The 27,390-nt window shown below is 37.1% G+C and overlaps 1 protein-coding gene across 12 annotated transcripts in view; it reads right to left on the bottom strand.

Moving 5' to 3' along the window:
• Window positions 1-27,390, bottom strand: part of kcnh7 (potassium channel, voltage gated eag related subfamily H, member 7) — a 55,079-nt gene that overhangs the window by 15,632 nt on the left and 12,057 nt on the right. For 3 of the 12 annotated variants that reach the window (XM_051897879.1, XM_051897869.1, XM_051897870.1), the window contains exons 3-10: window positions 20,064-20,219; window positions 19,864-19,920; window positions 12,178-12,639; window positions 9,642-9,662; window positions 9,050-9,073; window positions 8,587-8,801; window positions 1,077-1,502; window positions 351-750 (exon numbers count right to left, since the gene is read on the bottom strand). In XM_051897879.1, the coding sequence (XP_051753839.1) occupies window positions 351-750; window positions 1,077-1,502; window positions 8,587-8,801; window positions 9,050-9,073; window positions 9,642-9,662; window positions 12,178-12,639; window positions 19,864-19,920; window positions 20,064-20,219 (1,761 nt within the window). The remainder of the gene's footprint in view (window positions 1-350; window positions 751-1,076; window positions 1,503-8,586; window positions 8,802-9,049; window positions 9,074-9,641; window positions 9,663-12,177; window positions 12,640-19,863; window positions 19,921-20,063; window positions 20,220-27,390) is intronic. The other 9 variants (XM_051897873.1, XM_051897875.1, XM_051897877.1 and 6 more) reach the window with 8 other exon arrangements.

Raw genomic sequence — 27,390 nt, 5'->3', positions numbered from 1 at the left:
TATGGGTAGGGTTAGGTTTAAGGGTAGGGATAGGATTAGGACTAAATTTTCGGATACGAATGTCGTTCCAGGATCAACAAAATATGTTGACTCAGGAACATGTCTTACTTAACAAATCTTTTTCTGTCATAAAAACGGTGACCAGGTTTAGGGGATTGAATATATAGTTTGTACAGTATAAAAATCTATGGAATGTCCCCATAAAACATGGAAACCCAATGTGTGTGTGTGTGTGTATCCTGTTTGGGAACTACTAAGATTAAACTGACATAAAAAGGTTGTTCTGTTTACTGTACTGGTGATTTTGATGGCAAAAGTTAGTTTTAAAGGTGCGACATATTGATACCCACAGCCAATGAGCATGACACAGATGGAGAAGATCTTCTCTGAGTTGGTATTTGGCGACACATTTCCAAAGCCCACGCTGGTCAGACTGCTGAATGTGAAATACAGAGCTGTCACATACTTGTCCCTGATTGAGGGGCCCGAGGAGCGGTCACTGACGTTGTACTGCTTGCCAATGGACATGCCCAGATTATCCAACCAGCCAATCGTGTGCGCCAGATAGGGCCTCTCCACATTGCCGATTGCATACCATATGCAAGCCAACCAATGAGCAATCAGCGCAAATATACACATGAGGAGCATGAGGACAGCCGCCCCATACTCTGAGTAACGGTCCAGCTTCCGTGCCACTCGGACCAATCGGAGCAGTCTGGCAGTCTTCAGTAGTCCAATCAGAGTCGTGGTCTGCATGAGAGTGAAGATCAAACATACATTTATGCTTACATAATGTAAATTATATATATATATATATATATATATATTGCAAGAAAGCTAAAACAGCCTGTCATACATTCATATCTCTATCCATATTTACGCATTATAACTCAGCTGGATTTTATATTTAATACCTTTTTTTTTATTTACATTTTCACTATGAGGGTGTTGGATTTGTTAAAATCCAAAACTCAGAGTGTGAAAAATATGAATAGCATGAAAAGGCATTCACTGTAAATTATAGAACGCTTCAAAAAAATCAAGCCACACATACGTATGCATATACATATGCTCACCTCTTCTGATCCTGCCTCAAATATGAGCAGGTCAAAGGGTATGGCTGCCACCATGTCTATGAAGAACCACCCCTTGAAGTAATGCACAGCTATCTTAGCCGGATGGCTGACCACCTCCTCGTTGGCGTTGACGTACGTAGTCCGGAAATTGATAAGAATGTCTACGATAAACATAATGTCCACTATGAGGTCCACCACATTGAGAGGACTGCAGGAATAACCACACTCACGTCTCCTCTCCTCCTCCAGGTCATTGAGCAGGAAGGCCGCACTGTAGGGTGTGAAAATAGCGGTGTAGATGACTAGCAGCAGAATCAGCCAATCCCAGACTGCCTTAAAGGGGCTGTAGTGTAAAATGGTGAACTTGTTGATGCGTGGTGTCTGAAGCTTATACTCTGGAAGCACGTCGGCACCTAGCGACAACACCTGAAGCATAGAGATGTAGTTACTATGACAACAATAGTGCTTTTATATTTTGCAACTATTAACAGCAAAATTAGAAGCTGCTAAATCAGAAGCTGGAAACAAAACAGTGACTTGTGAATGAAATGTACACATTATACAGTGTAGAGGGTTAAGATCATTTGTCTTCAGTTTGGATTCAGTTATTCAGTTCATTTTTTAAATAAGAAATGATATTATTAGTATGGCAATTTGTCATGTTGACACACCATTGACTTTTGCCCAAAATTGTAACGCGCCAACAATGCGCCTGAACACACCTCGTTTTAAGACCAGCACGCCCATGGGCGCACAAATGGGCGCAAATGCATTTGCTATTTAAACAACATGCTGCAGGATGTGAAAATGATAACTGCGTCGGGTTGAAACTAGCAAAAAAGCACCTGCCGCTGCATTGCGCCGGGTGTATGATAGGGCCCTTAGAGTTTTTGCTACTGTACCTTTAAGACTAGAAGATGTAAATGAGCAATTCTTTCTGTATCAGCACAGTTCATACTGTTGTTCAAGGCAGACCATGTTCCTAAACAATAAATAGCCACTGATGCATAAACATGGGTGGTAGTAAGTTAATGTAATCCTAGTTAGGTGCCAATATCATGAAAACTTCTGATTAAACCATTTTTGCAGCTTCGTTTCAAGAAATAATCTATTTGGATTGGTGAGGACGCTTTGCATCTTGAATGTTAGAGTATGTCTACTTAATACACTGAGCTCCTTCCTTTCAAAAGAGCATGGTACTGTGTGTCTACTTCGTAGAAATTTTGCGAAACTGAAGAAAGAGAGGGAGCAATACATCATTGCTTATGATGCAAATTTCATGATCCAGCTTTCAGATGGTAATGTGAAAAGCAGAGAGAAGGCCACATGGTGACAGGTCATGGCTGAGGCAGCCATGAGTTAATAACGGACCACAGCACACCATCCAGCCAGAGAAAAAATTACATACAGAAAGACTGTTATGTCCTTCCCATCAGGGAACCAGCCTGAACGAACAGGACCAGTCTGGGTGTTCAGTAAGCAAACGAATGCACATCATTATATATATCGCATAATATTACAGCATACAGAAATTCCCTGGATGCCTATTATTACAAATGAGTCAACAGCAGCTTTTGGTCTGTAAAGCATGCTATGACAGCATGTGTGAGGGGCATACTAGTACAGTCTCAATGTCACAGAGGAGGCAATTCTCATACAGCCATTCTCTCCACTCCTCCACTGATACAGAGAGGATGAGAGACAATTTCCTCTTGTGAATTTCATTTGATTAAAACCATGAGAAGGAAACGAGGAAATGTTTCATATACTTATATATATAAAACATTATATAGAAAGTCATTATACCCTGTGAAAATCTTTACCTTTTGTCACATTACACCCTGGAAAATAAATAATAAATTAACATAATAAATTAAGTTTTATAACCCTCATCATCAAAGAGAAAATAACATTTTAAAACATTATGGAGGATTCTTAAAAATTAATTATCTATATGTAAATATCTGACTTGGTAAAGTGATCAACCCTTTGCGTATACCCTTATAAACTTGCTAAGGTGCAACCAATCAACTTCCAGATTAAACACTAGGCTAATTGCCCCACCTGACATCAATTGTAATGGTTTTTAATTACTTCAGAATAAAACCACACATAGGCAGCAACGTCATTGCACCTTTTGAGGTCCGGAAAGGTATTAAAGACATCGTTAAAATAGTCCATGTGACTACAGTGGTTCAACCTTGTTATGAAGAATACTTTTTGTGCGCAAAAACAAAACAAAAATAATGACTTTATTTAAAAATTCGAACTGTTGTCATACGCAGTTGACGTAGTGAACGCAGTGCAGCACTTCCGTGTTTATGTCCGAGTGCCGACTCAGCAAAAAACTTTTACAATAAAAAGTTCAATAAAAAAATATTGAACTTTGTGCATCCACCATTGTCACTGGATTTGAATGAACTCTCACATGGAAAGAAAACTAATCGGTAACACTTTACAATAAGGTTCATTAGTTAAACATTAGTTAATGTATTAACTAACATGAACTAACCATGAGCAATACATTTGTTGCTGTATTTACTAATCTTCGTTAATGTTAGTTAATGAAAATACAGTTGTTCATTGTTTGTTCATGTTAGTTCACAGTGCAATAACTAATGTTAACAAGATTTTAATAATGTATTAGTAAATGTTGAAATTAACATTCACAAAGATTAATAAATGCTGTACAAGTGCAGTAATGTAGTTAACTGATGTTAACTAATGAACCTTATTGTAAAGTGTTACCAACTGATCTCTGCACAAGTTTTATTTTTCATTATTCTATTTATTTTGTTACTTTCATAACACAAGATGCTTTTTCAGCTGATTGTGACCAAATACCTTGTGTTTTTTTTATCAGGCCTACAAAAAATATAGGACCTATGCAAGAGTGCATTCTGTTTACTGCTTAGTGCTTGATACACTAAAGTATGGTGTTCTGTACCATCTACTTCAGGGGGACTAAATGCCAATAGGTGGAACAAACTGTTATTTGCATTACTGTCTTTTCAAAATAAATGAAAAGAAACCCAGCATTGGGGATTTGTTGCTTTTTCCTGTTGTACCGAACTTGTATCGAACCCTGACCCCAAAACCGAGGTATGTACTGATACATGACTTCTGTGTACAGTTACACCCCTAATATATACACCATTCAAATATTTGTGGTCGGTAAGATTTTTATGTTTTAGTGTTTTAAGTCTCTAATGCTTAGCAAGGCAGCATTTATTTGATTAAAAATGCAGTAGACACAGTAATATTGTAAAATATTATTACAATTTAAAATAACTGTTTTCTATTTAATATATTTTAAAATGTAATTTATTCCTGGGATGGTGAAGCTAAATTTTTAGCAGCCATACCCCAGTCTTCAGTATCACATGATCCTTAATATTTTTGTGGAAACCGTTAAACCTTAGATACGGTTAAATCGATGATAAAGTTCAAAGGAAGAGCATTTATTTAAAAAATAACTTTTTTGTAATATTATAAATGTCTTTACTGTCACTCTTGATCAATTTAATGTATCCTTGCTGAATAAAAGTATTAATATCTAGACCTCAAAAACATTTATTGTTAATTTAGTGCATAAAACTCAAAATGGGTAAAAACATCTCTAAATGACTTAAAATGGTGCAGGTCACAAATGCTCTGTATTGACCAAGTCCGTCATAATTAGTTGAGCGATTGGAGCTGGCTGTAAACCATGTGTTTTTCTAATTACTGTATCTGTCAGCATCCCTGGGTATCCGTAAGCACATCTGTGTGTCACCTGACAAGTTGAGTCCTGCCAGAATGACGTTGTCCATGCAGTGGATAAATAAATGATTGGGATTTAATTATTAGTCAATAATGCAGTGCGGTAATCAAACTCTTGCTTTTAGTGACCTTTGTTGGCTTACTTCAAATTCACCTTTACCGCATGTACACAAGTTCTGTTTATCTTTGAGATACTGCGGAGAGCTTGGTTATTTTTATCTTTTTATGAATGTGTTAAAAACACATGGTTGAATGTGAATATGCGTGACTTCTTTGAGCTCATGAGGAACTTTTTCAGTTTAATATTCGGAGGATTTCATCATTATTAAGAAGATAATAAAGAGATGTATTAAAAAAAGAGATATATTAAAAAAGGGTCAATCAGAAAGAGTGAAATCACATTCGGCATAAAGGTTGAGGGAGCGTGGGAGGCTCAGTTTCAGGATTAGATGCCAAGACCCAGTTTAATTAGAGTCCAACTCTTCAACACGACACAAAGAATGGAAAAGACGAAACAAGCCATCTGTGTGTGTAACTGGCCATCTGGTTAGTTACAGGCAACAAGTCTATAATGTGGCAAACAAACAACAACAGCACCACTGACAGAAATAGACAGAAGAGGAGGGAGAGTGATACAAACTGAGCCAATATTTTGCATATATGTGTTTAGTCATTAATGGTGCATGTATGCATATACTGTACACTGTCAACCCTACTATGCTGTGTACTAAAATAAGTTTTATTTACTTCATGTTTCATGATTATTTCCTACTACTTATTCCAGACATGAGTATATACTATGTGGTTATAAAATACATGCATGTTAAATTCGGTTCTTTTTCCAACTTCGCTCTGTGTTTCACTATGGGGAATTGCCTTGGGAGTGACTAATTACGGAAGCTCTTGTGACACCACGTCTGTCTTTGACAGACAGGTCAACCTGTGATCAGGCTCCGCCTCTACCTTTATCACTCAGGTCAACCCCTATCGAAATCATTTGCACTTTCTTCCTGTGAGGGACTACATGCTCTCTCGGTACATCTAAATTTTTGCTGATTTTGCTCAACTGCTCAACAGGTGGACATTTCTGCCACCGAACGCAACATCAGTTGGATTGGATTGTGTTGAGTGACAACACAAAATTTAGAATAGTGTCAAGGTGAGCTTTTCTTCAGACTAAAGCGTATTAAATTACGACAGTAGGAACTTCAGTGGCGTCAAGTCAACCTCAGGCTTATAGCACAATGGACTTGGCCTCTCTCAGGCAGACAGTAACCTGCCTAGCCTGGGCCATGACCCAAGATGCAGAAGGAGCAGAGAGGGACCTTTACGATGGAAAAAGGCTGCCACGTGCTCAACCCACAGTGAGACAGCTCCTGCCCGCTGTGCCTGCTTGCATAAAAGAGATGTCTCGCCATTGGTCTAGCCCCTTTAAGAGCAGGCAGATTTAATTCAAACGCAATCGCTCTCTCACTAATGCATTCATATAAATGTAATCTGTTTACTGTGCTACTTTATCTTTATACAGTAATACTGCAATATATTATGCCAAATACTTTTTCTAATTTATTCCTGTGTTTGTAAAGCTGGTTTTCAGCAGCCATTATTCCAGTCTTAAGAGTCACATGATCCTTCAGAAATCATTCTAATATGCTGATTTGGTGCTCAAGAAACATTTCTTATTATTAACAATGTTAAAAACAGTTGCGCTGCTTAATATTTTTGTTGAAACAGAGATAATTTTTTTTTTTTTTTCAGGATTCTTTGATGAAAAGTTAATTGTAAATGTCTTTACTGTCATTTTTGTTCAATTTAAATCATTCTTGTTAAATAAAGGCATTAATTAAAATATATATATTACTGATTAAAAACAGTAGTGGACATTTAATTTAGCTGATGCTTTTATCCAAAGTGACTTACAAAGGAAGAAAACAACAAAGCAATTCACCTTAAGCAGGAAATAACAGGAAAAATGCTAAACATAAACTTTCAAACACTGTCTAGAATAGTACAGGTTAGAACAGGGAAGGATTTAACAAATGGTGAAAGCGTAAAAAAATTTTTTAGAGTCAACAGTGCTCAGTGCTCATGAAATAGTGAATATTTCAGCCATTTCTTGAATATTGCAAGAGATTGACTTGCTGAAGATGTTACTGTAGCTATACCCATTTACAGACATGGTACTTTCTTGAAAATAAATTCTAGCACAGCGCTACAACAACCCATAATGAAACGACCCTTCACAATAGATAATGCTTAACAATGAACTACATATGGCCAGCTACATATGGCAATTTATCAATAAAATACCTTACTCACCTGTTGAGTAATAAAAATGCCATCTCCGCATTCCTTTTATAACATTTCGAATCCCTCAGTTCTCGCCATCTCCGAAAAGTCAAACCAATGTTGATTCTGGTTTTATTACGAACTATGTTGTGTTCTCTTTTTGCCAGCAGACTCTCCTCTGTTCTGGGTTTTTTTTTTAAACGAGTGATTCTCCTTAAATTACATTTAAATTTTGTTATTTTACAAAAAAAAGTTACATAGTATACCCTTAAATATTTAAATTACTTGTTTTGCAATGTTTTGTGAAAGGTTGCAACAGTACCCTAAAACAATGACTAAATATTGATTTGGCAAATTGGTTTTAACTTTTTGTTGAAAGATAAGGAAGACACACCTTTTATTCATTGGAATAATGTGCACTGATGAAAACACAGCAATATGCATCAGATCACTTAGGTGTTCATGATGTGAAGTCTCTAAGTGGAGTCTTAACTTGTCCAACTTCATATTGACAGAAGTATTTTGAGGCACACAACACACTGTGGTCTCTCTTCATTACCCACCACTGCACTGGTAAATATGACGATGAGATATGCCTCATCATATTTTCTTGTCTTTTCACCGGATGCGACGGCCGCACTGCGCAGCAACAGCTTGAGGCTGCTGGAAGCGAAAAAGCGAACGTTGCAAATCCATTTGTCCTTTGTGTCTGAGCGCTGGAGTATGTCAGAAACAGAACGGGGCATCAGTTTACTGTCGGGGATTTGTCCTGTTGTATTGCACCGCATCCAGTAGACAGCATCACTGATTATAATGGGTTCTACTTCTAGACACATTGTTTTGGTATTTGTGAATATGAAGTAGATTAATCGTCTGCTTTAAGTTTATCTGGTACTAGCAGTCCTTTCACAAACTTGTCCATGCTTAGTGTACAACCATGCATCATTCATTTTTTTACACGGCTCCAATTCTGATTCTTCAACCACGCCATCTAGTGGTCTGTTATTGCACGACAACAACCGCTACAACTGATAACAGACCGCTCAAGCGGGTACTGCAAGTCATCTTGAGGTAATAAAATGTCAAATTAATCAAGTAGCCGCATAATAAGTGGGATAATTATGCAGTTGGGTCTTGTTTCACACTGAAGAGGTTTCTTTTGCAAAACAATCTGCTGACCGTATACACTATTCCTTAGCCTTGTTGTGTCCCCCCTTTTAATAACTCCACGCCCTCCAGTTTGGGAACCACTGATATAGTGTGTGTGTTAGTCCTGCCTAACTTTTACTTCCAGCTGCAGGCCTCCTCCATAGTTATTAAAACAACCCTTTATATGTCTGACTTTCCCATAGAAAGACACTAATGTAGTATTTAGCAGTAATTAGTAGCCTTTTGTGAGAGCACTTTGTTGACTCCACTTTGTTTGGGTGCTGCATTTATAATAGTAAATGTCTCTCACCTGTGTGACCTTCTCTGTGACGTTGTGTGTCCGATCTTTGACCTTTGGTGCGATGATGGTTTTCTCTGAGGAATGCGGAGATGATGCCCGCTTGTCATTGTTTGTCTCTGAGAAGTTCAGAGTGATGAGAGGGATCTTGTTGATGGTGCTGTACTTAGTGAGGTTTGAGTCAGACGTGGAGCCCAGAAGGCTGGACTTGATCTGATTAAATGGACCTGAAACACATAAACACAAATTATGAGCGGGGTACAACTCTCTCTCGTCTAGCATGAGTCACTTTAATAGTGACATCAACACTGTTTATTTTAAGAATCAGCATTTCCAGACCAATATTATTAAAATTATCACTAACAACAACAATAACATTTAAGTCAGTTGCAAACACAAAATACAAAGACAGCAGACGCACAGACAACAGAGACATGCCAACGATTAAATCAAAGAAGTGAAGCTTTAGCCATACCCCCAGCCATCCAAGAGCGCGACACTAGCCAATGAGAAAAGAGCGAAAGAGAGAGGGAAGGGGAGCAGAGAATGATTTAACTTTTGAAAAAGTCAGGAGGTCAAAGGTTAAGAGAATTTGGTATCATCTCAAGAACTCTACTGATGTAAACAGATCGCCGAACTGAAATGGTCCACACAGTCTTGTAAATTGGAAAGATTTATGACAAGAAAGCTACAAGAATCTAAACAATCCATTCTCCTGTGGATTACATTAACCTTAACTCCAGGGTTTGAAAACCATGTAGGTTTAGAAAGAGATTTAGAGAAAGAAAAGGTAGAGGAAGAACAGAAAGAGAGAAGAAGCTGCAAAAGCTGAAACTTAGTTCTTAAAAAAAGGTATTTCTATCCCATGCACTTTCATGTCACGTAAGGCATTACGCATGCAAATTTCTCCTCTGTCCCTCTGTCACATGTACACTTATTTATCAGTAATTTCTCTGAAAGTTTTCTGTGATTGTAAATTTGATGCATTTCGGGAGCATTCAGTGTAAGCCCGAGCATGCTTCATACAGGCAGGCAGGCAGGCATGTGCTAAGTAACAGCTCTGTTACCTTTAATACTACGCCCATTATCTGAGAGAGCAACAGATCACGGATGGACAGGGTGAAAGGAGAGAAAGACAGTGAAAGGCAGTCACCAAGCATCAGTGATAGGTGAAATCTATTAGGTTTTTAAACTGTGCGTGAGGGTATGTGTGAGTAAAAAAGTCCTCAGAAGAATAGCAGAACCTAAAACTCATCTTGTGGGGATGTACCCAGATGGAAAGTGGGTTCATAAAGGTTCATAAATAATTTAAGTGGGGAGGAACTATTAGCATAAATAATGATTTTGGTTGGATTTAAACAAATATGAATTTCCCCAATATTTTTGCTACTTTTAGAAAACATCCTAAGGAAAAAAAACAAATAAAAAAATAAAACAAAACAATTTTTTCATGGTTTTATATCACCTAGTATATCACCAGTTAAATTAGCATTAGTTAACATCTTTCAAAGACCACTTTCTTAAAGGGGTCCATGACATGAGAAATCAAATTTGCCTTGATCTTTGACATATAAGAATCTTTGTACCGTTAAAACATTCTGCAAGTTTCATACATTAAAACATCCTCCTCATTATAAACAAAGAATTTATTAAATCAAGCTCCAATAACAGCTTGTTTGGATATTGTGGGTTTTTAACAAGTGGACGTTGATACTGTTTCTTATGCAATGACATTAGCCAATCATAACAGGCTGTTTACTGACAAGCCTTAAAGGAGCCGCCCCTTAAAAAACGGATCATTTAAGACAGAGGGTCAGAATGAGGGTTGAAAATAATTGTTTTTACACAGACATTTGTTGTTGTTTTTTGTGCAAAATCCATGTCATGATCCCTTTAAAGTGGCATTTTTGCTCATATAACAAATGTGGTGACACTATTTTAAGGTGACCTTGTTACAGTGTAATTACACATACATAAATACTGAGTAATATTAATTAACTACATGTACTTTCTATAGGGTTAGGATTAGGGGTGGTTTAGGATTAGTTGCATGTAATTATGCATAATTTTATTTATTAATATAGTATCTACATGTTACGTGTAACAAGGACGCTAAAATGAAGTGTTACCGCAAATGTACACTTTCAAATTTTATATTATGTAGAGACCACTAGTTTTAAATTGTGCTTAAATGATAATGCTGTGAGATGGTTTACTGGAAATCTTTTTCCAAGTTTTATTAAATAATTTGGTCAATAAACAACCTTTTGACAATTACCAATCAAAATTATTATCATATTACATAAAAATATCATATTAAAACAAGTTTGCTTAGACTATATATTACTTTTGATATGATATGCGAATGTGTGCATATTTAATAAGATCGTATTTTGCATATTAAAATGTATATTTTATTTGGCATTTCATTCAGATTAAAGCAATGGAAATCAGGTTTGTAAATTACTTGAATAATGATACTTCATTAAGTATTACTTTGGGGAATTTGTACTAATGAAACATGCATTTTTAGTATTACATTATCAAAAGAAACATATTTTTTACCTTACAATTCATATTTCAAAGTACAGTCTACATATTTCACTGGTTATCATGATGGGAATCTATTAAAAATACATATTTTTGTCTGTCTTACTAAACTAACAAGTCACATCATGTTCCTGTGAATTTTATTGCACTTTTATTTAACACAGCTAATAAAATCAATTTCAATGTGAAACATAATTGGCCTCAGCTATAGTCAATCGTCCTTGTAAAGATGTATCTCTACAGTCACGACAACATTTTAGGCCTTTGACCTAAAGCAATCCTTTTTAATTAAGTTATAGCTATTGCTGAAAAAGAACGTGATCCGAGTGCAAATACGGCCAGTCCATAAACAATGATATTCAAGTTCCAAATAACTATAAAATGAGCTGCAGTTGCATTTAATGCTCAGTAATTTCAGGTAACACATTTCAGGACATAGGTCAAAGTTTAACACCTGCTGTGTCCTAGAGCCTTACAAAGTCAAGGCATTGAGAAAATTATTCATTTTAATGAGAAAATCTGCCCTGTCTCTTGAATTCATCAGTCAGTTTCAGGGGGTACGAAAAAAGATTACTTTTTACTTTTAAATATTTAAGTACAGTTAAATGTGGAAACCTTGCTTTGACTCAAGTATATTTTTGGCTAGATACTCTGACTGAGTAAAAGTCTGACACTGCGCCCATACCCAAGTATAGTTCTCAGTACTTTTTACATTCAATGAAATATCTTACCCTATTCATATGTAGTACCTCCTTTTTTCATTTTAAAAAGTTTCTAAATTAATAGCAGCATGCTATTCCACTACAATAGAATTGTAGTGGAAATTACAATGGATATAATAAGATCAACAGATGAGAACGGGAAGTCCCCACAAAGATGAGTAAACAGTGTGCGTATACTGTATGTGTGGCTGTTTTTATTTTCTGCTCCTTCCAGTTCATCGGTTGCTGTGATTTTCCCAAATCAAGTCACTTTAACAGAACCACAAACTAAATGTGTTTGTGTAAAAAGTCTTAAAAGCTTATGCTTGTGTATTTAGAAATGTGTGCATACCTTCGCTAGCATGGCGATCACGGTACGTCCTCTGTGTGTGCGTGCTAAGTCCTTCTAAATCTTGTGTAGATGATGCTCTCCTAAACGTGCACATACTGGCCTGTGATGCCCTCCTGGATGCAGTCGGCAAAGGCTCCTGGGGGTCCACCCGTTCCCAGGGGACCCGTGGAGACGAGTGATCCTGTGGCCCTGAGATCGGCGAGCATGACCCCAGATAACTCTGGCCAATCAGAGCCCGGGTGTCGTTTCCGTAGGAGGGGCTACAGCTCTCACCGGTTGGTGGATGGAGTTCACGTGGAGAGAGGGAAAGGGAGAGAGATGACGAACAAGAAGAGCGTTTCTCATTCTGATCAGCCGAATGGATGGTCACCTCATCCGGGTCTTCTTGGGGTAGGGATTGCTTACTCACTCCCAGCATGCTTAGTGGCGCAGGCAGACGAAAACGGAAGAAACGTCCTTTTTCTACAAAAAAGTGACAGAGCAGGTTTCAGGGGAGGTAACAAGAAAGAGGCATTAATTTATTATATTGCATAAAATGTAATAAAAAATATATGTCCTTCTCCAGGGCTGGAAATTAATACCACCAATGCCACCAAGACCAAGCATATTCCCCTTTTCTTATACTGAAATAAAAGGGCCAGGCACACATAACTAGCATACACGCGGTTCCTATGGCTCTTTGGAGCAGCAGCAGTACATTTTTTGTTGCCGCAGGGCCTAAAACTAACTTTTTGCTACACCTGCCAATGGCCCGTGACTTAAAGGGGGTGTATAATGCTATTTCATGTATTCTGACTTATTTACACTGTTTAAGAGTTGGATTCTCATGCTAAACATGGCCAAAGTTTCAAAACACGATTCTCTTCCAAATCCTTACAGGATTCGGGGTTTTTTTTTTTTTGAGTATCGGCCTGAGTGACGTAAACGGAGGTGGAATTCCTTGTACGGGTACTTCTCCCGGAAGTACAAGGCGTGCACGTCGACCAGAGCGAGAGAGCAAGTGTACGCCCATCAACGCGCGTTCGGGTTTACAGAAGTCGTCGGCAGCGCTGCACAGGTCACAGGACTTCACGAAATCAACAATGTCACCAAAGAAGTGTGTTTTTGGTTGTGAGGGAAAGATAGCCTTGCTTCCCAAAGAACCCAGCGTTAAGTAGAGCTGAGATTTTTGTGTCACGCAATACATTGATGCGCTCTCAACATTTGTTATTAAAATAACCATAGAAACTGATAGTTGCAATCACTTTTTTATTGGTTAAAATGAATGGAAAATATCTATTTTTCTGTGGCTGTTCGAGCCCTCGGGATTGGCGCTTATGGTTTCATAAACAAGGCGCAGTTCCACGCTGGATTTACAGATCGATTGAAACTGAAAGATGGAGCGGTCACAGCGACAATGATCCCGGTCATGAGTCGGAACCACAGGTGGTGAGTAAAACTGCTTCAAATGTCTGTTTTGTGACATATAATGTCTGTTAAGTGCATATAATGTAAACAACACGAACGTAGTTAATTTCATAAATTCGTTATTCATCATTCACTATACGCTATATTCATTATAGTGATTCAAAAGTTATCCAGGCCATTTAACAGCCAGTTATGACAGTTATACCAGTGAAAATTCACAATTCTCCATTCCAATTTCGATACTACAGCTTAAACTACTAATTTAACTAATATAAATTTAAAACATTGTTAAAGACAAGTAACAGTAGTTTTCAGGTACAGACATTAAATAAAGTAATCAAATGTAAAATAACACTGGATAGTCTTCACTATATAAATTAAACAGATTAATCCTTATTAAAGTTTCAAAAAGTTATTCAGTCAAGAGCAGTGGGTGTTTTTTCTTTGTCCTTTTTTTATTTGATGAACACTAAAAACACAGACAGCAGCAGAAATATTAGGCTGCTGTCACTTTAAGACCTCATGCACAGATCCAATACACTGATACTGTATAAATGTGTTGTCTTTCTCGACTGTTTACGTTTACTCAAGCCATAACTGACTGTATTTACTAGGATACTCATGGTGCGTTCAAGTCATGTCAAAAAGATCGTATTTACTAGCTGAACGCATATGAACACCACCGCAATGTCGTAAATATGAGTGGGAAGTTCGGGATTTTCTTTAAGCCCTGATCTGTACGAGTTGGAGGTGTGTCAGTGAGAAACATGGAGGAATACCACAATATTATAGGTATTTAGCAGTAACATTGTCAGGCTTCTATTTACAATGAAGCTAATTACCAGCACAAAATATAGTAGCATTATAATATAACAATATAATATGTAATGATAAAGTTTACAGTGGCTTCATAAATGAATTAAAAACATTTAAAAAAAGCTAAACACACCCGATGCACATTATTTGTTCATTTTCTAAAAGTAGAAGTGCTGTATTTTTGTGAGAGAAGGCACATCGCCATCTTACTCCGACGAAAGTGACTTGAACGCACCTGCTGTCGTAAACACGACTTCCCACCTCGTAAATACGAACTTCCCAGGAGGACTTGAATACACCATCACTGATACATGCATTTTTTGACATAATTTTGTATGAATATGTCCATTCAAGCACTGACTAAGATGCGGCTTTCTGGAAGTGCACTTTGGATTTGTGCGCACATAAAACTGTCCACACAGCGAGTGAGTAATGAATTTGTGTGTTTTTGCGCTTAAATATTTAAATTAGCAAGGCTTGAACTTTCGTGACAATGCAAATGTTCCGAGCATTGTTCATGTTTGTTCTGGTTCTTGCTCTCACAACATTGCATAGTTAGAATTCATAAAAATGTTACCAGCCAACTGGCGATTGGCACCGTTTCATATACTCGCCAATGGCGAGTTTTACTCATTTTTACTCACATATGGCGCTTGCATAGTGTTAATATTAGGCCCTGTTTTGCCGGTATATCTGCTGGGGGAGTGGGGGGCATCTCCTTTGTCTTCTGCATGATGGGGGATTTTCTATGACGTACATTTTGCTTGTATTGTTCAGTATTCATTGTTACTTGCTCTGTTGGGTGCTATTTTGTACAGCAGCAGCGTGTTGTGTATGTATTGGCAGTAGCAAGTGAAATCTCTCAGATTTCATTAAAACATCTTCATTTGTGTTTCAAAGGTGATCAAAATTTGTTTGGAACGACATGAGGGTGAGTAAATGATGACAGAATTTTCATTTTTGGGTCTCAGCCATCAGGTGAGAGGCGGCAATGAGGGTCATTGCATGTTTTTACATAGTCGCAGTGAAATAATAAAAAGAAAGTAGAATACATATGATTATTTCTAACACCAGAAGAACTAACGATACTTTAGATGTATAGTGCAAATCGCAACATGACAGCAGTCGTCAAACAAGGTTACTCTGATGGGGTCTATGCAGCAAAACCTCTGCAGCCACGTGGTCCTACCCACCCTGTGAATCTTTAACAAGAACTGCCTGAACGTTAAACAAGCAGAAATGTCTCTGTTGGAGGGAAAACTGGGGCATCAGCATCAATGAAATTCAGAGAAAAGACGAGATGAAACATGGATTAAATTTGAGTTCTCTCTCTGTCTCGTTCTCCTCTGGAGGGTAAGACAGCCCAAGGACTCTACATGGATTTCATTACCTGAGCTTCATACCAACCACAGAGAAAATACAGCTAAATTATTTATGAACCAATGAGACCAGCTTAATCAAATACATTATTGGCAATACCACAACACCGGGTGTAAGAGAGCTTCTTGAAAGCTTGATGCCCAACAAAAACATTACTGGTGTCCTAGGAAAGCTCATGACATCTGTGTTGTTGACATGACATTTCAAGGAGTGTCAGCAGTTTTCTGCAGTCTGAGGGTTCGTCTACACTGATCTGGATACATCTGAAAATGCATATTTTTCTCTACACTTTGGCCTTCGTTTACACTGAGACTCCGTTTCTGTCCTGCAAAAAATGGCTTTTTGAAGACACTCTCAGTAGATACATTTGAAATTGCCGTTTTCACGTTGTAGTGTGGACTGTGAAAATAGAGGTATTTAAAAATGATAATGCATGTTTAGTCATGTGAAACATATTGTACCAGATGTTTATACCAGTATGTGCCTGCTACTGTATGTGCTATTCACTTTCAAAGAGCTGCTAAAGATAAATGTTACTTTGTACAATCTTAATATTACATTCCTGCAAAGATGATTGAAAATTTACTAATTGATGTCTTGTGGCAAAACATGAGGGCAATTTCATTTTAGACCATACATGGAACAATGATTGAGTGCAGTAAGTGGTGAGGTATTTTGCTAATAAAATGATTGTGCCAGAAAAATAACGTGAGAACCGTATTATGTCTGGTCTCTCGGTATCATCTCAGTGAGCATTTTTGCATGTGCTGTAAGATGATTTCCGCGTTTTCAGATGTTTCAGTGTGGACGAGAAACTATCAAAATGATTTAAAACTCCAGTGTGAATGGAGAGTATTTTCCCCCCTCAGCTGAAATCACATTTGTTTTGGTGAGGTGTTGTTTGTCACCACCTTTTGCCCCGCTAGCGACAGTCCAGCTTGCTTGCACTGACGCTTTGACTCTGAGTGCCGAAGTACTGGCAACATGTGAGATGTGCCAGTATGCAAGAAAAAGTGAAGGTACACTAAATATTAAAATATAGAATAGGTACGGCCCACTTTGAGCAGTGGTCATGGCTATTTTATATCCTCTCTCTAACCCTTAGTATGTAACAGGCTAATTTTTTGCCGCCACTGTTTAGACACCTACGTAAATTACTTCTTGATATGTGACATGACATGCTATGGTGCACTAATTTGCAAGCTGTAGATTTGCTTTTGGCTGCAATATAGTTTTTACTGCTCCATACTTCATTAACAGCCTCTTTGCAAAGCCTGCATCATTTATTAAGACAATATAAATTCTTACAATCATGAAATGATCAAGGACCTTAATAAAAATATTTCTGACATGGGTATTCCAGGATGTGCAGATTCTTGTCTTTATCATTCTCATTCTTAACATTAGTTCTTCTGCTGTTAGGAATATTGCATGTATTCTACTCTTTCATTACCGAATAGTATGAATATGTACTGTTTAAATGTATTCATCTGGCTGACATCAGAAAAAAACAGAAAAAAACAGAAAAAAACAGTGCCCCTATTATGCTTTTTCGGATATTACCTTACATGTGGAATGCAAGCAACACAGCTGTTTGTGAATGTAAAAGATCTGCACAGTTTCAAACATCAAAGTGCACAATAAATGGAGGTATAGTCTCCCAAAAGAAATAACCGATTCTGAACCTGAAGCGGTCAGTAATTCTAGTCTTACTTCCTGCACAAGCCTACATAGATTTGTAATAATAGTGTTGGGTGATATGCTCCAGAGAATCGTTTTCTATCATTTTGCGAGCAAAGATGGAGTTAGTGATAAGAATAAATGTCACGTCGCATAGAAATATTTCACCCAAAAGACAAGCCCGTAGATCCACACATGCAATTTGCAAACTTTGCAAGAGATTTATGCTGGTGAAGGAGTCTCAAACCACAGTCAATTATTCACCGAAAGTGAAAGCAAAAACTGACCGAGCTTTTGGCATCTGACACTGCATTAACGGTGCATTAATTCTCTCAGACACAACAAGAGCTGAATACCTCAGCGCTGATAACAGTATATCAATTTAATTTATTGGCTTAATATTAATGATAGTGTAAAAATATATATATATTTTTTTTAAAGTCGGTGTTTGAAGCTGCTTTTGATTTTCATCGATGACTAATTATGCTTTATTAGGCCTATGGAAACAAAACAAAATGCTGATGAACAACAATGCCCTTTTTTGGCTTAAAAAACAACTGTATAAGAATGATGCATCTCTTTTATAACAAGCACTCTTGACAATTTGTGAATAGATCACCTTGCAATTCAATTTTGATTTGGGATTTCATTGAGGAGTCCTCATACGTGCATCGGTGTTGGTTATGTGGTGATGTTGTTATGAAATTAGGGAAGGAAAATTAATTGATATCGTCTTGATATCGTCAAAAGCATCAGCCATCGGCAATTTCTCTGACTATCACTGTCCATCGGCAAAACCCTGTGTAATAAATTTGCATAATGCCAGCCTATGGTCTTCACTGGCTGCCCGTGAACAACGTCTACTTTGACCCGCCCTCAAACACTGTGTTATCTGTGTTATCTGCATGTAGAGAAGGCGCTGTTTTCTGCGATGTGAAAGCAAATCCACTTTGCACATTCACTTCCAAAGGATGAGGATTCGAGCTCGAATTGATACGGTAAAACTGATGCCTTCATTACTGTTCATATAACTATAAGTGCTGAGGAAGCCTACGGAGCTGGTATTCAGTTATGGTAATGAGCATTTTGTTTCCGACACATGCTGTAAGCAGTAGACCAATCACAACAGACTAAACCATCTGACCAATCAGAGCAGAGTAGGCTCAGGGAAAGAAGGGGTTTAGAGAGGCCGAATCCTTTATTGAACCGTTTCAGACACTGTGAGAAAAGAGTTAATGCTGCAATGTGTATTATGAGAAAATTAAAGTGTTTTTTGCATGTAAACCTTTTATAGTAGACCTGCAAAACAACATTAGGAACCTTTAAAATAGTATAATAGGGGCACTGTTATTACACATTTCATTTCATTCAAACGCTAAAAGAAGTTATAAGACCTCGATCTTGTACATCAGTTATCTTTTTTATTATTATTATCAAGAATCTTTATTTTCTTTTATCTCTGCAGCGTGATTTTTCTCTTTCTCCATTTCTCTCTGTCTGTCTCTTCCCTGGGGTTTCAGTACCACGCCAGCATTAATTAAAACTCTATCTAAACTGGGCTATTTATATCGCTCCTTCATCAAAACAACCTAATGCACCCCACAAAAGATCCTTTTTTGAGTGGGACATCCTTCAATTTTTGATCAGAGTAAAGCCTAATAAATTATTGACACAATCAAGATAGAAAAGCTTGTACATTTTACTAGCTAGTTTGTCTCTGCTTTGCTGGTTCAATGCACATCTTCTAAACTTAGCCGTCAACCTTGTTCTCAGAGGAAGCGGGATCTAGGAAATCTATATTCATCCCAGCTGGAATTTTTCACCACAGCTTTTTAAAGCATCATGTTCTGTGTCTCAGCATAATACTGACTACACTGCCATAGCAAATCATCGGTTTATAACAGCCCTGACTAAACAGTCTCTCTAACTTGCTCATATATGAACACACGCAGATGTCCTTTTCAAAACATTCCCAGTTGCTATGATACCACAGAGACAGTATTAGCATTGGATATTAATTGGATTTCATAGCTCAGATGTGACTTTCCAATACAGAGTTAGAGGAGGACATCAGGGTTTGTGTGTGTGTGTGCACATGTGTGTAAACTGATGCAGTAGCATATTTTGCAGAAAATGCAGTGCAGCGGTTTTATTGCTTCCAGGTCTCTATGAACACTTGTCATAATTATAGCATGCGCACACATACTGTTTGCATTGGGTGGTTTAGTGTGCACAGTTGTCCTATAAATGAAGCACCGTTCAGCACCTGGCCTCAGGGATCCAAATAATTGTAACACTGTGTTACATAAATAATTTCCCCCCACTTCATTTCCTTTCTAGCTGACTGGGTTTGGATTTGACAGTGTGTGCTGGTGAGCCAGAGCAACTGGAGCAAATAAAAACCTTTCTCTCTTCCTCTGCCTTCTCCATATTTCTTCCTGCACACCTCTCCATCCATTCCTACTCAGCAACCACACGCCATTTGTTTAAACGGAAGAGACAGGAAGTAAGCAATTAAGACAGATGTTGTCAATATACTGCAATGATGGAAATGAAAAAAAAAATGCATTACAGAGAGTGAACGAGAAAAGAAGCAATCTTACTTTGTTCTTGTTTGGATGGGGAGGTGTGGTTGAGTCGGTCTAGTGAATCCATGCTACCCTCCTTTAGCACGTAATCAAAGCTCAAGATGAACATCATGACAACACCCTCTTCGTTCTTCACTGGAATGATGTGTGTCGCACACAGGAAGTCTGATCCTGTGGATGTAAAGTGACAAAAACAATATTTTTTCTTCATTATCATCTTTTGGTTTTGATAGCAAATCCAACCATTAAGTTCAGTGAGCATCTTTGTATTTTTAAATGACCACTGACCTCTGATTACTTCATATTAATTAGCATAAGATTACTGATAAATAAACAGATCCAGATGGTGGTTGTGGAGAGCAGGTTACATTCGCTACTTTACTACATAAACAAACATGCAGTTTCGTGTGCAGATGTTGATGCTAATTCAGTTTGACAGGTTCAGGATTCATTCCTGACAGGCAAAGATGGGGTCGCCATGGCAACTAAAGGGCAAGACAACCCTTAAGAAAAGCACACTGGAGCCACGGCCCTGTTTGTCTTCACATTTGATAGAAACCTGTGGATTGATGAGTTGATCATTACTGGGGCACGAGGATTATCAGACATGCTAATTAGCCATAGTCCGCCATCTCAAGACACAATTATCCTCATCATTGTCATAACATTATCATTTTTTTAATCATCATTCAGTTTTTCCAGTGTATTCATACAAGGAATTAACTTTATAACAATTACACAATTAAATAACAAAAAATAACAACTATTTAGTGTTTGAGAATTGATCACAAGACAAGATTGCACACAATATCACTGTTTCTGCAAAAAGACTGCCTCTAGATTATTAAACTCTACATCGTTTTTGGCACTGATCATGAATTTCTTTTTTTTTTTTTTTTCAAACAATAAAAGCATATCCCATGTTCTTAGGAGAGATACAATATTATTGAGCATTAAATTATTATATCAATCTATCACAGTGTTTTTCAACCTGGGGGCCGGAACTCACTAGAGAGCCTCAGCAAACTTCCAAGGTGGCCGCAGGATGACTTAAAATTGTTTAAATTAATATATTATTATTAGGGATGTACCAATACCAATACCAGTATTGGTATTGGCCCAATACCAAGATCATGTACTTGTACTCGTACTCGTAAAAATACCCCCGATACCAAAAACTGATACCTCACGTGACGTAACTGACAGAATTTTCCGTGCACAGAGACACCGGCGGCAGCAGCAGAAAAAATATCAGCCTCAGAGGTGTGGAAATACTTCAAAATTAATGATGACAACACACACGTTGCGAACTGCATGCTTTCAATCACAATTCGTTATCGATTAGTGAAGGTGGGATAGGCGGAATCGCGCTGAATGACACAGACCAGAAGCGCTCCCTCTCGCATGCTCTCTCTCTCTCTCTCTCTTGCGCGCGATCCCAGTTCTCTCAGACAGCGTGCGATCAGTTCTCCTCGCGCCTGAATGGTCAAATGTACACATAGTTGTCAAAATGTCCATCGTGTGGAGTATCTCGCGTAAATACAGTCGGTTATGGCTTAAGTGGACGTAAACATTTGAGTGAAAACAGGATATGTGTCAGTATCCATGGATTCGGTCTTAAAGGGACCGTAGCCTATATTTGTCATTAATGTTAATAAAACAACAAAAGATGTTAAATGTATACATTGTAAATAACCCTACTGTATCTGAAAAACAAGTTTATTTAATTTTTATCTCTATAGTATTTGTTGTATTGTTTGTAATTTGTAAATTTCTTTTTATATAACAACAATTATATATATTGGTAATTATGTCTTTTGAAGGTTATTGGACACTGTGAAATTTTTGTTCTTTAAGTTTTTGACAAGCACATAAAAATTATTACTTTTTTCATTAGAGTAATAATAAAGAAGCTGTCCTACATTCATTAGTCTCACTGTGTTGTGCTTGGAAAATTGCAACATCAAAAAAAAAAAAAAAAAAGAGAGAGAGAGAGAGAGAGAGAGAGAGAGAGAGAGAGAGAGAGAGAGAGAGAAATTAATAAATGTATAGGCATCGGTATTGGTATCGGCGAGTACTAGAAAAAAGTATCGGTACTTGTACTCGGCCCTTAAAAAATGGTATCGGTGCATCCCTAATTATTATCAATATAAGTGATATTAATGTTATTATTAATATATTAAAACAATCTAACTTAATTAAAATACTAAAACTTTAGGAATCACAAAATGAATTTAATGGTTATTTTACCTTAATCATATATTATAGTTAGCCTTTGCATCCTGATCATGGTTTAATGTTATTGCTAGTAAAGAACTTTGTCTTTTAAACACACTGTAAAACCAGTGAAATTAATTAAATGAAATGAGTTCATTTCATTCAAATAATAATTCAAGTTTATTGTACCTAATAGAAAAACAAATCTTGAAATTAAGTGTTATTTTGTGTGTTTTTGCACAAGATTAACATAGGGAGACAAAAGTTAGTTTAATGTTGTGTTATGTTGGGATTTACAGGGGGTTCTGTTATGTAATTAACATTATGATGAGTTGGGCGAGGCTGAGAACTGTGGGAGGGAAAGGGTTGCCGGTGACGTGATTGTTTAATGAGAGACACCTGTGCAGTGTGCACCACACTGGTCTTGCTCCACTTTCACAGCTCTTGGGCCCCGCCCCACTTGTCACAAAAAATTTAAGCTCTACTAACTTAAAAAAATGAGTTAGTTTACTTAAATGTTTTTAGCTAATAAGTTTCCTCAAACGTTTTGAGTATTCTGAACTTATTGAGTTTTACAGTGAAGTCATGTCCAAAGTTTTAGAAAAAGGGTTGTATAGATTCGCAAATCTCATGAATGAAGATGAATAGAAAGGAAAACAGCTCTTACACTGACTAAACATTATTACATATAATATAATATAATATAAATTGATCTGACCTCCTTAGTAAGCACCTCCCTCCTTTCACTAATAAATTTTGAGTTGAAGAGTTTCAAGCTCTATATTATACCCTTCACACTGAACATGGAAAGTTGATCTCAGCTCAACTGTGTCACATCACCAACGTCACTGTCGCTCATGGACGCTGCAAATTGCTGTCAGTGTGATTGCCCTTTCAGCACGATGAGGTCATCTGCTCTGACGGCTACTCGTGTTAGTTTTTTGAGAATCATCTCAAGAACAATCAGAGAGCAGTACAGAGTTTAGCGTGACAAGAACTCCCTGTTCGATTATTTCGGCCTGCAGGAGCAGTCGTTGTGTGTGAGCCTGTAGAATAAGCTCAATTCAGAATGAAACTGCTCGAATGATCACATATCGGTTACAGAGAGGAGCAGAAGAAAGAAGTAGTGTTCATTTGTGTGCTTTATTTGGACATGTGATCTATAAATAAGTCAGAATGAGCTTTCGTCTGGTGTTCCTAGAGTTTCTCTGTCAATCTGTGATATTATTAGCAGCTGTGCATGCATACACACACACACACACCCACACTACAGACCTTCTGTAATCACCACCTGCAGAACATCTATAATGCACAAACACTCACACACACACCTGGAACAACAGCAATCAATGCTTAAAGAGTTCAGATAAACAACATCATCGTTATGGCAACAGCAATAACACAGTTCAGGGCACATGGTTATATGTTTGGTCATATATATATATATATATATATGAAATTGAGATTTGTACATCATCTAAAAACTGAATAAATAAGCTTTCCATTGATGTATGGTTTGTTAGGATAGGACAATATTTGGCCGAGATACAACTATTTGAAAATCTGAAATCTGAGGGTGCAAAAAAATCAAAATATTGAGAAAATCACCTTTAAAGTTGTCCAAAAAGTCCTCAGCAATGCATATCCACTCACAAACTCAAAAACTCATTTTTTATATATTTACGGTAGGAAATTTACAAAACATCTTCATGGAACATGATCTTTCTTCGATAATTTTGACCCCTACAGTGGTTGGCTATTGCTACAAATATACCCGTGCGACTTATTACTGGTTTTGTGGTCCAGGGTCACATATCATGGTTATATATCATCTCTGAGGGTTTTTTGACTGCTGTGCAAATGCATTATGATTTTATTATTAATTATGATTGACCCCCAAGGGGATGCAGGGGGGTCTACAGAAAATTTTCAAAAGAAGCAAGCAAGTTTGACATTTTGGCTGGTCAGAAATAATTTTCTTGTATTGATAGCAATAGGCTTTGTTTCTCTTCAGGTTTAAATGCCTAACGGTACTTTAATGGTGCTTTAAATGTCATTTAAAAGATAGTAAACAATTTCCAGATAATATTTGACACATTTACACATTCATTTTCACAGCATAAATGGGTGTTTATAAATGAAAAATATTGCTGCCTTTATATTTTAGGGGGTTCCACGAGGAAATCATCATATTGTAGGGTGGCATAGAAATTTTTGAAACATCCCTGCTGTGAAACAGGAAACAGATGGTTTGGCTCAACTATGCTCAGATTCAGAGAAAACAGAATGTGAAAACTGATATAAAATCAATCGAAATGTAATCCAAAACATCTGAGTTTCAGTGTTGCAGTATAATGCGTTTAGGCTTTGTTGGGTGGCACAGCTTTGGAAAAAAAAATCTTAAATTAAGTTAACACTTCTACACTATAAACCTTAGGCAGGGTAGACATCATATTTCATTTAACTTGAATGAAAATGGGGCTTTGAGGGATAGTGCTTTCAACGGGTTGTTGGTTTTACTGTTATTTGCCTTGGTGCCAATTCTTCAGCCTACAACATGCTGACAAAAAACCTCTGCTCAGTCAATTGAAAATGATGTTTATCATTCTAAATTCACATTCAAATTCTATCTTCAATTTCATGAACTGCCATCCTTCTGTTAGATAAAATCTATAACAGAGTGTGTTCTCTATGGGTACTGTGCAGTAACATACAGTACACAGGTCTTCCACATAATAGTATATTGAGTATTTTTGCACAGCTAGAACACTGTATTGAATAATTAGTATTCAGGACTGGAAAGTTTGAAAATGAATGATACTGATAAAGTGTAGTAATGAATTTAACGTAATCTCTCCCTCTCGTTCTGCAGTTGACGAATGAAATACAAGAGGCAGGTATGCCCAGAGTAAGCAGACTATGACCCTCTACTACATCACTGTCAATATTACCACATAATGCAATACATCCTGAGAGAGGGAGAGAGAGACAGTATGATCACTCTAGGCCATGAGGAAAAATCTGCAGGAAAAGCATTTTGTGCTCCAGTAGTTAGCTTTTATACTTTACCATGTCAGAACATTTCAGATATGACAGGTGATGGACAAATTTTTCCGCAGATTTTCTACCTCCACATTTTGAATCCACTTACCCTTCAGAAAACTGAAAACTGTCTTTTTCACACATTTACAACTGATGAAAGGAGCATCTTAATATAATAAAATCTAATGACAGAAAAAAAGTACAAATATAAAATAATAAAAAACTTTCAGCTACATTATGCAGAAAGATATGTAATTTTTATCATAAAAGTGCAATCTAAGAACTAGTATACTGTCTACAACAAAGTAAATGTTAAATAAACTAGTCTGGAGTGTTGCTTGCAATGCCATTTGGATTCTTTAGATACTGGCTTAGCTCTGTGTGGAATAGAATTTATTGCACGACTGAGCATAGATATCCGTTTTACAGCATGAATGTTTGCAGAGTGCAACAACCTGCCAGTTTTAATCTCAAACAGTCCTGGTTGGTTATGTTCGGTATTAACCTAGGTGAGAGGCAAATTCAGGAAACCATCGAGGGAATTCTTGTTTGCGTGTGTGTGTAGACTGAAAGGACAAGAGAAGCTTAAAAGATTAGCCCTATGGAACTGAATAAGTGCTTTAACCGCTTGAATTTCATGCTGCTGCGGTGCTGTTTAAATGAATTAAGTAGTCCACTATGGGCAGATGAAAAACATTCAGCAATCTTTTATTTAAATATTATATATATATATATATATATATATATATATATATATATATTAGTACATATTATTTAATTATAATTTAAACTAATTTCCCTTTGATGGATGTACAAAAAGAGCTCTTTTAATTACTTAATAAAAAGGTCTTTGCATTATGTAGGAAGGACACCAGGTCAATTATGTGTAGTACAACACTAAAATCATCTCACGGTTTGAGAATGAGTAGAATGGTGTGAGTGTGTGGTTGTGTATATACACACACATAAACAAACTTGCACATGTTTGTGCAATGTGGACTTACAGAGGTATTTTAAAATCGCTCCATTACCATGACCCACATAAATAAAGAATGAATCTGTTGACCCAATGACGTCTTTAAGGAAATGCGATCTAATGCTTGTCTTGAGTGTGTAAAGCAGGAGAAACCACAGTCAAACTAGCAAGATACACTGAGAGAGGTTAACAGGGCACACCAAGCTCACAGAATTAATTATTTTAAACTATTAAAGAGTTTAGATGTGCTATTGTCCTTTCTACAAAAAGAGTAGACCAGAAGTTCTGGATGCTAGATTTATTGATGATTGATATTTTACAGCATCGCAACTGTAAAAAAAAAAAAAAAAAAAAGAAATTCTCATTACATACGCCTGCAAAGTTGGATCTGAACATTTCCAAGTCCAACTTCAAGTGTTTCATTTGTTTGTTTTTCTTTTTTTCAAAGTTTTGGAAGAAAGTTGGACATTTTAACTTTCTGAGCTGAGCAATAAATGTAGCCAGAGAATAAATGTTGTATTGTAACACAAACATTTCTCAAAGGAAATTATTTTGTCTTTGATAAAATATTACTGCCATGTGGAACCAGCACTCATATTGTAGTACAATTTTAGCAGCATTTTTATGGGTTTGATCATACTGCTCTCTTTCAAACTCTTGACAAGTTTCTCAGGCAACCATCACAGCATGAAAGCAAGAGTAAATCAGCTCAGGTACCGCTCGGGTTGCAATCTTCATTTCTACACATAAATTGACTAAGTGTCCTGAGGTGAACTGTGTAATGTGTAGGGGAAGAGTTACATAATTTTGCAGCTCTTCCACATTGTTTGTCCCCTCCAGTTACAGGAGACGCAGGCCACAGTTTCACTGTCTGAGTGTTAACTTCAGCTGCTACTTGAGATGTTAAACATATGCCCCAAGGAGATCTATGACCATAATTATGCATTTACACTTGCACTACTAAATGTGTTTGATATAAAAGCATCTGAAGTCCAAGCAGGAACTCTAAGAAATAATGTCTGACATATCATATGGATCATATTTATTCCCAAGACAATATTCCCTTGCCCTTTCTTAAGGTCACATGCTTTCTAATCTGAGTGAAAT

This window comes from Ctenopharyngodon idella, chromosome 6 (genome assembly GCF_019924925.1).
Source record: "Ctenopharyngodon idella isolate HZGC_01 chromosome 6, HZGC01, whole genome shotgun sequence".
Classification (NCBI taxonomy): Eukaryota; Metazoa; Chordata; class Actinopteri; order Cypriniformes; family Xenocyprididae; genus Ctenopharyngodon; species Ctenopharyngodon idella.
This window is presented reverse-complemented; position numbering and strand designations above follow the sequence as displayed.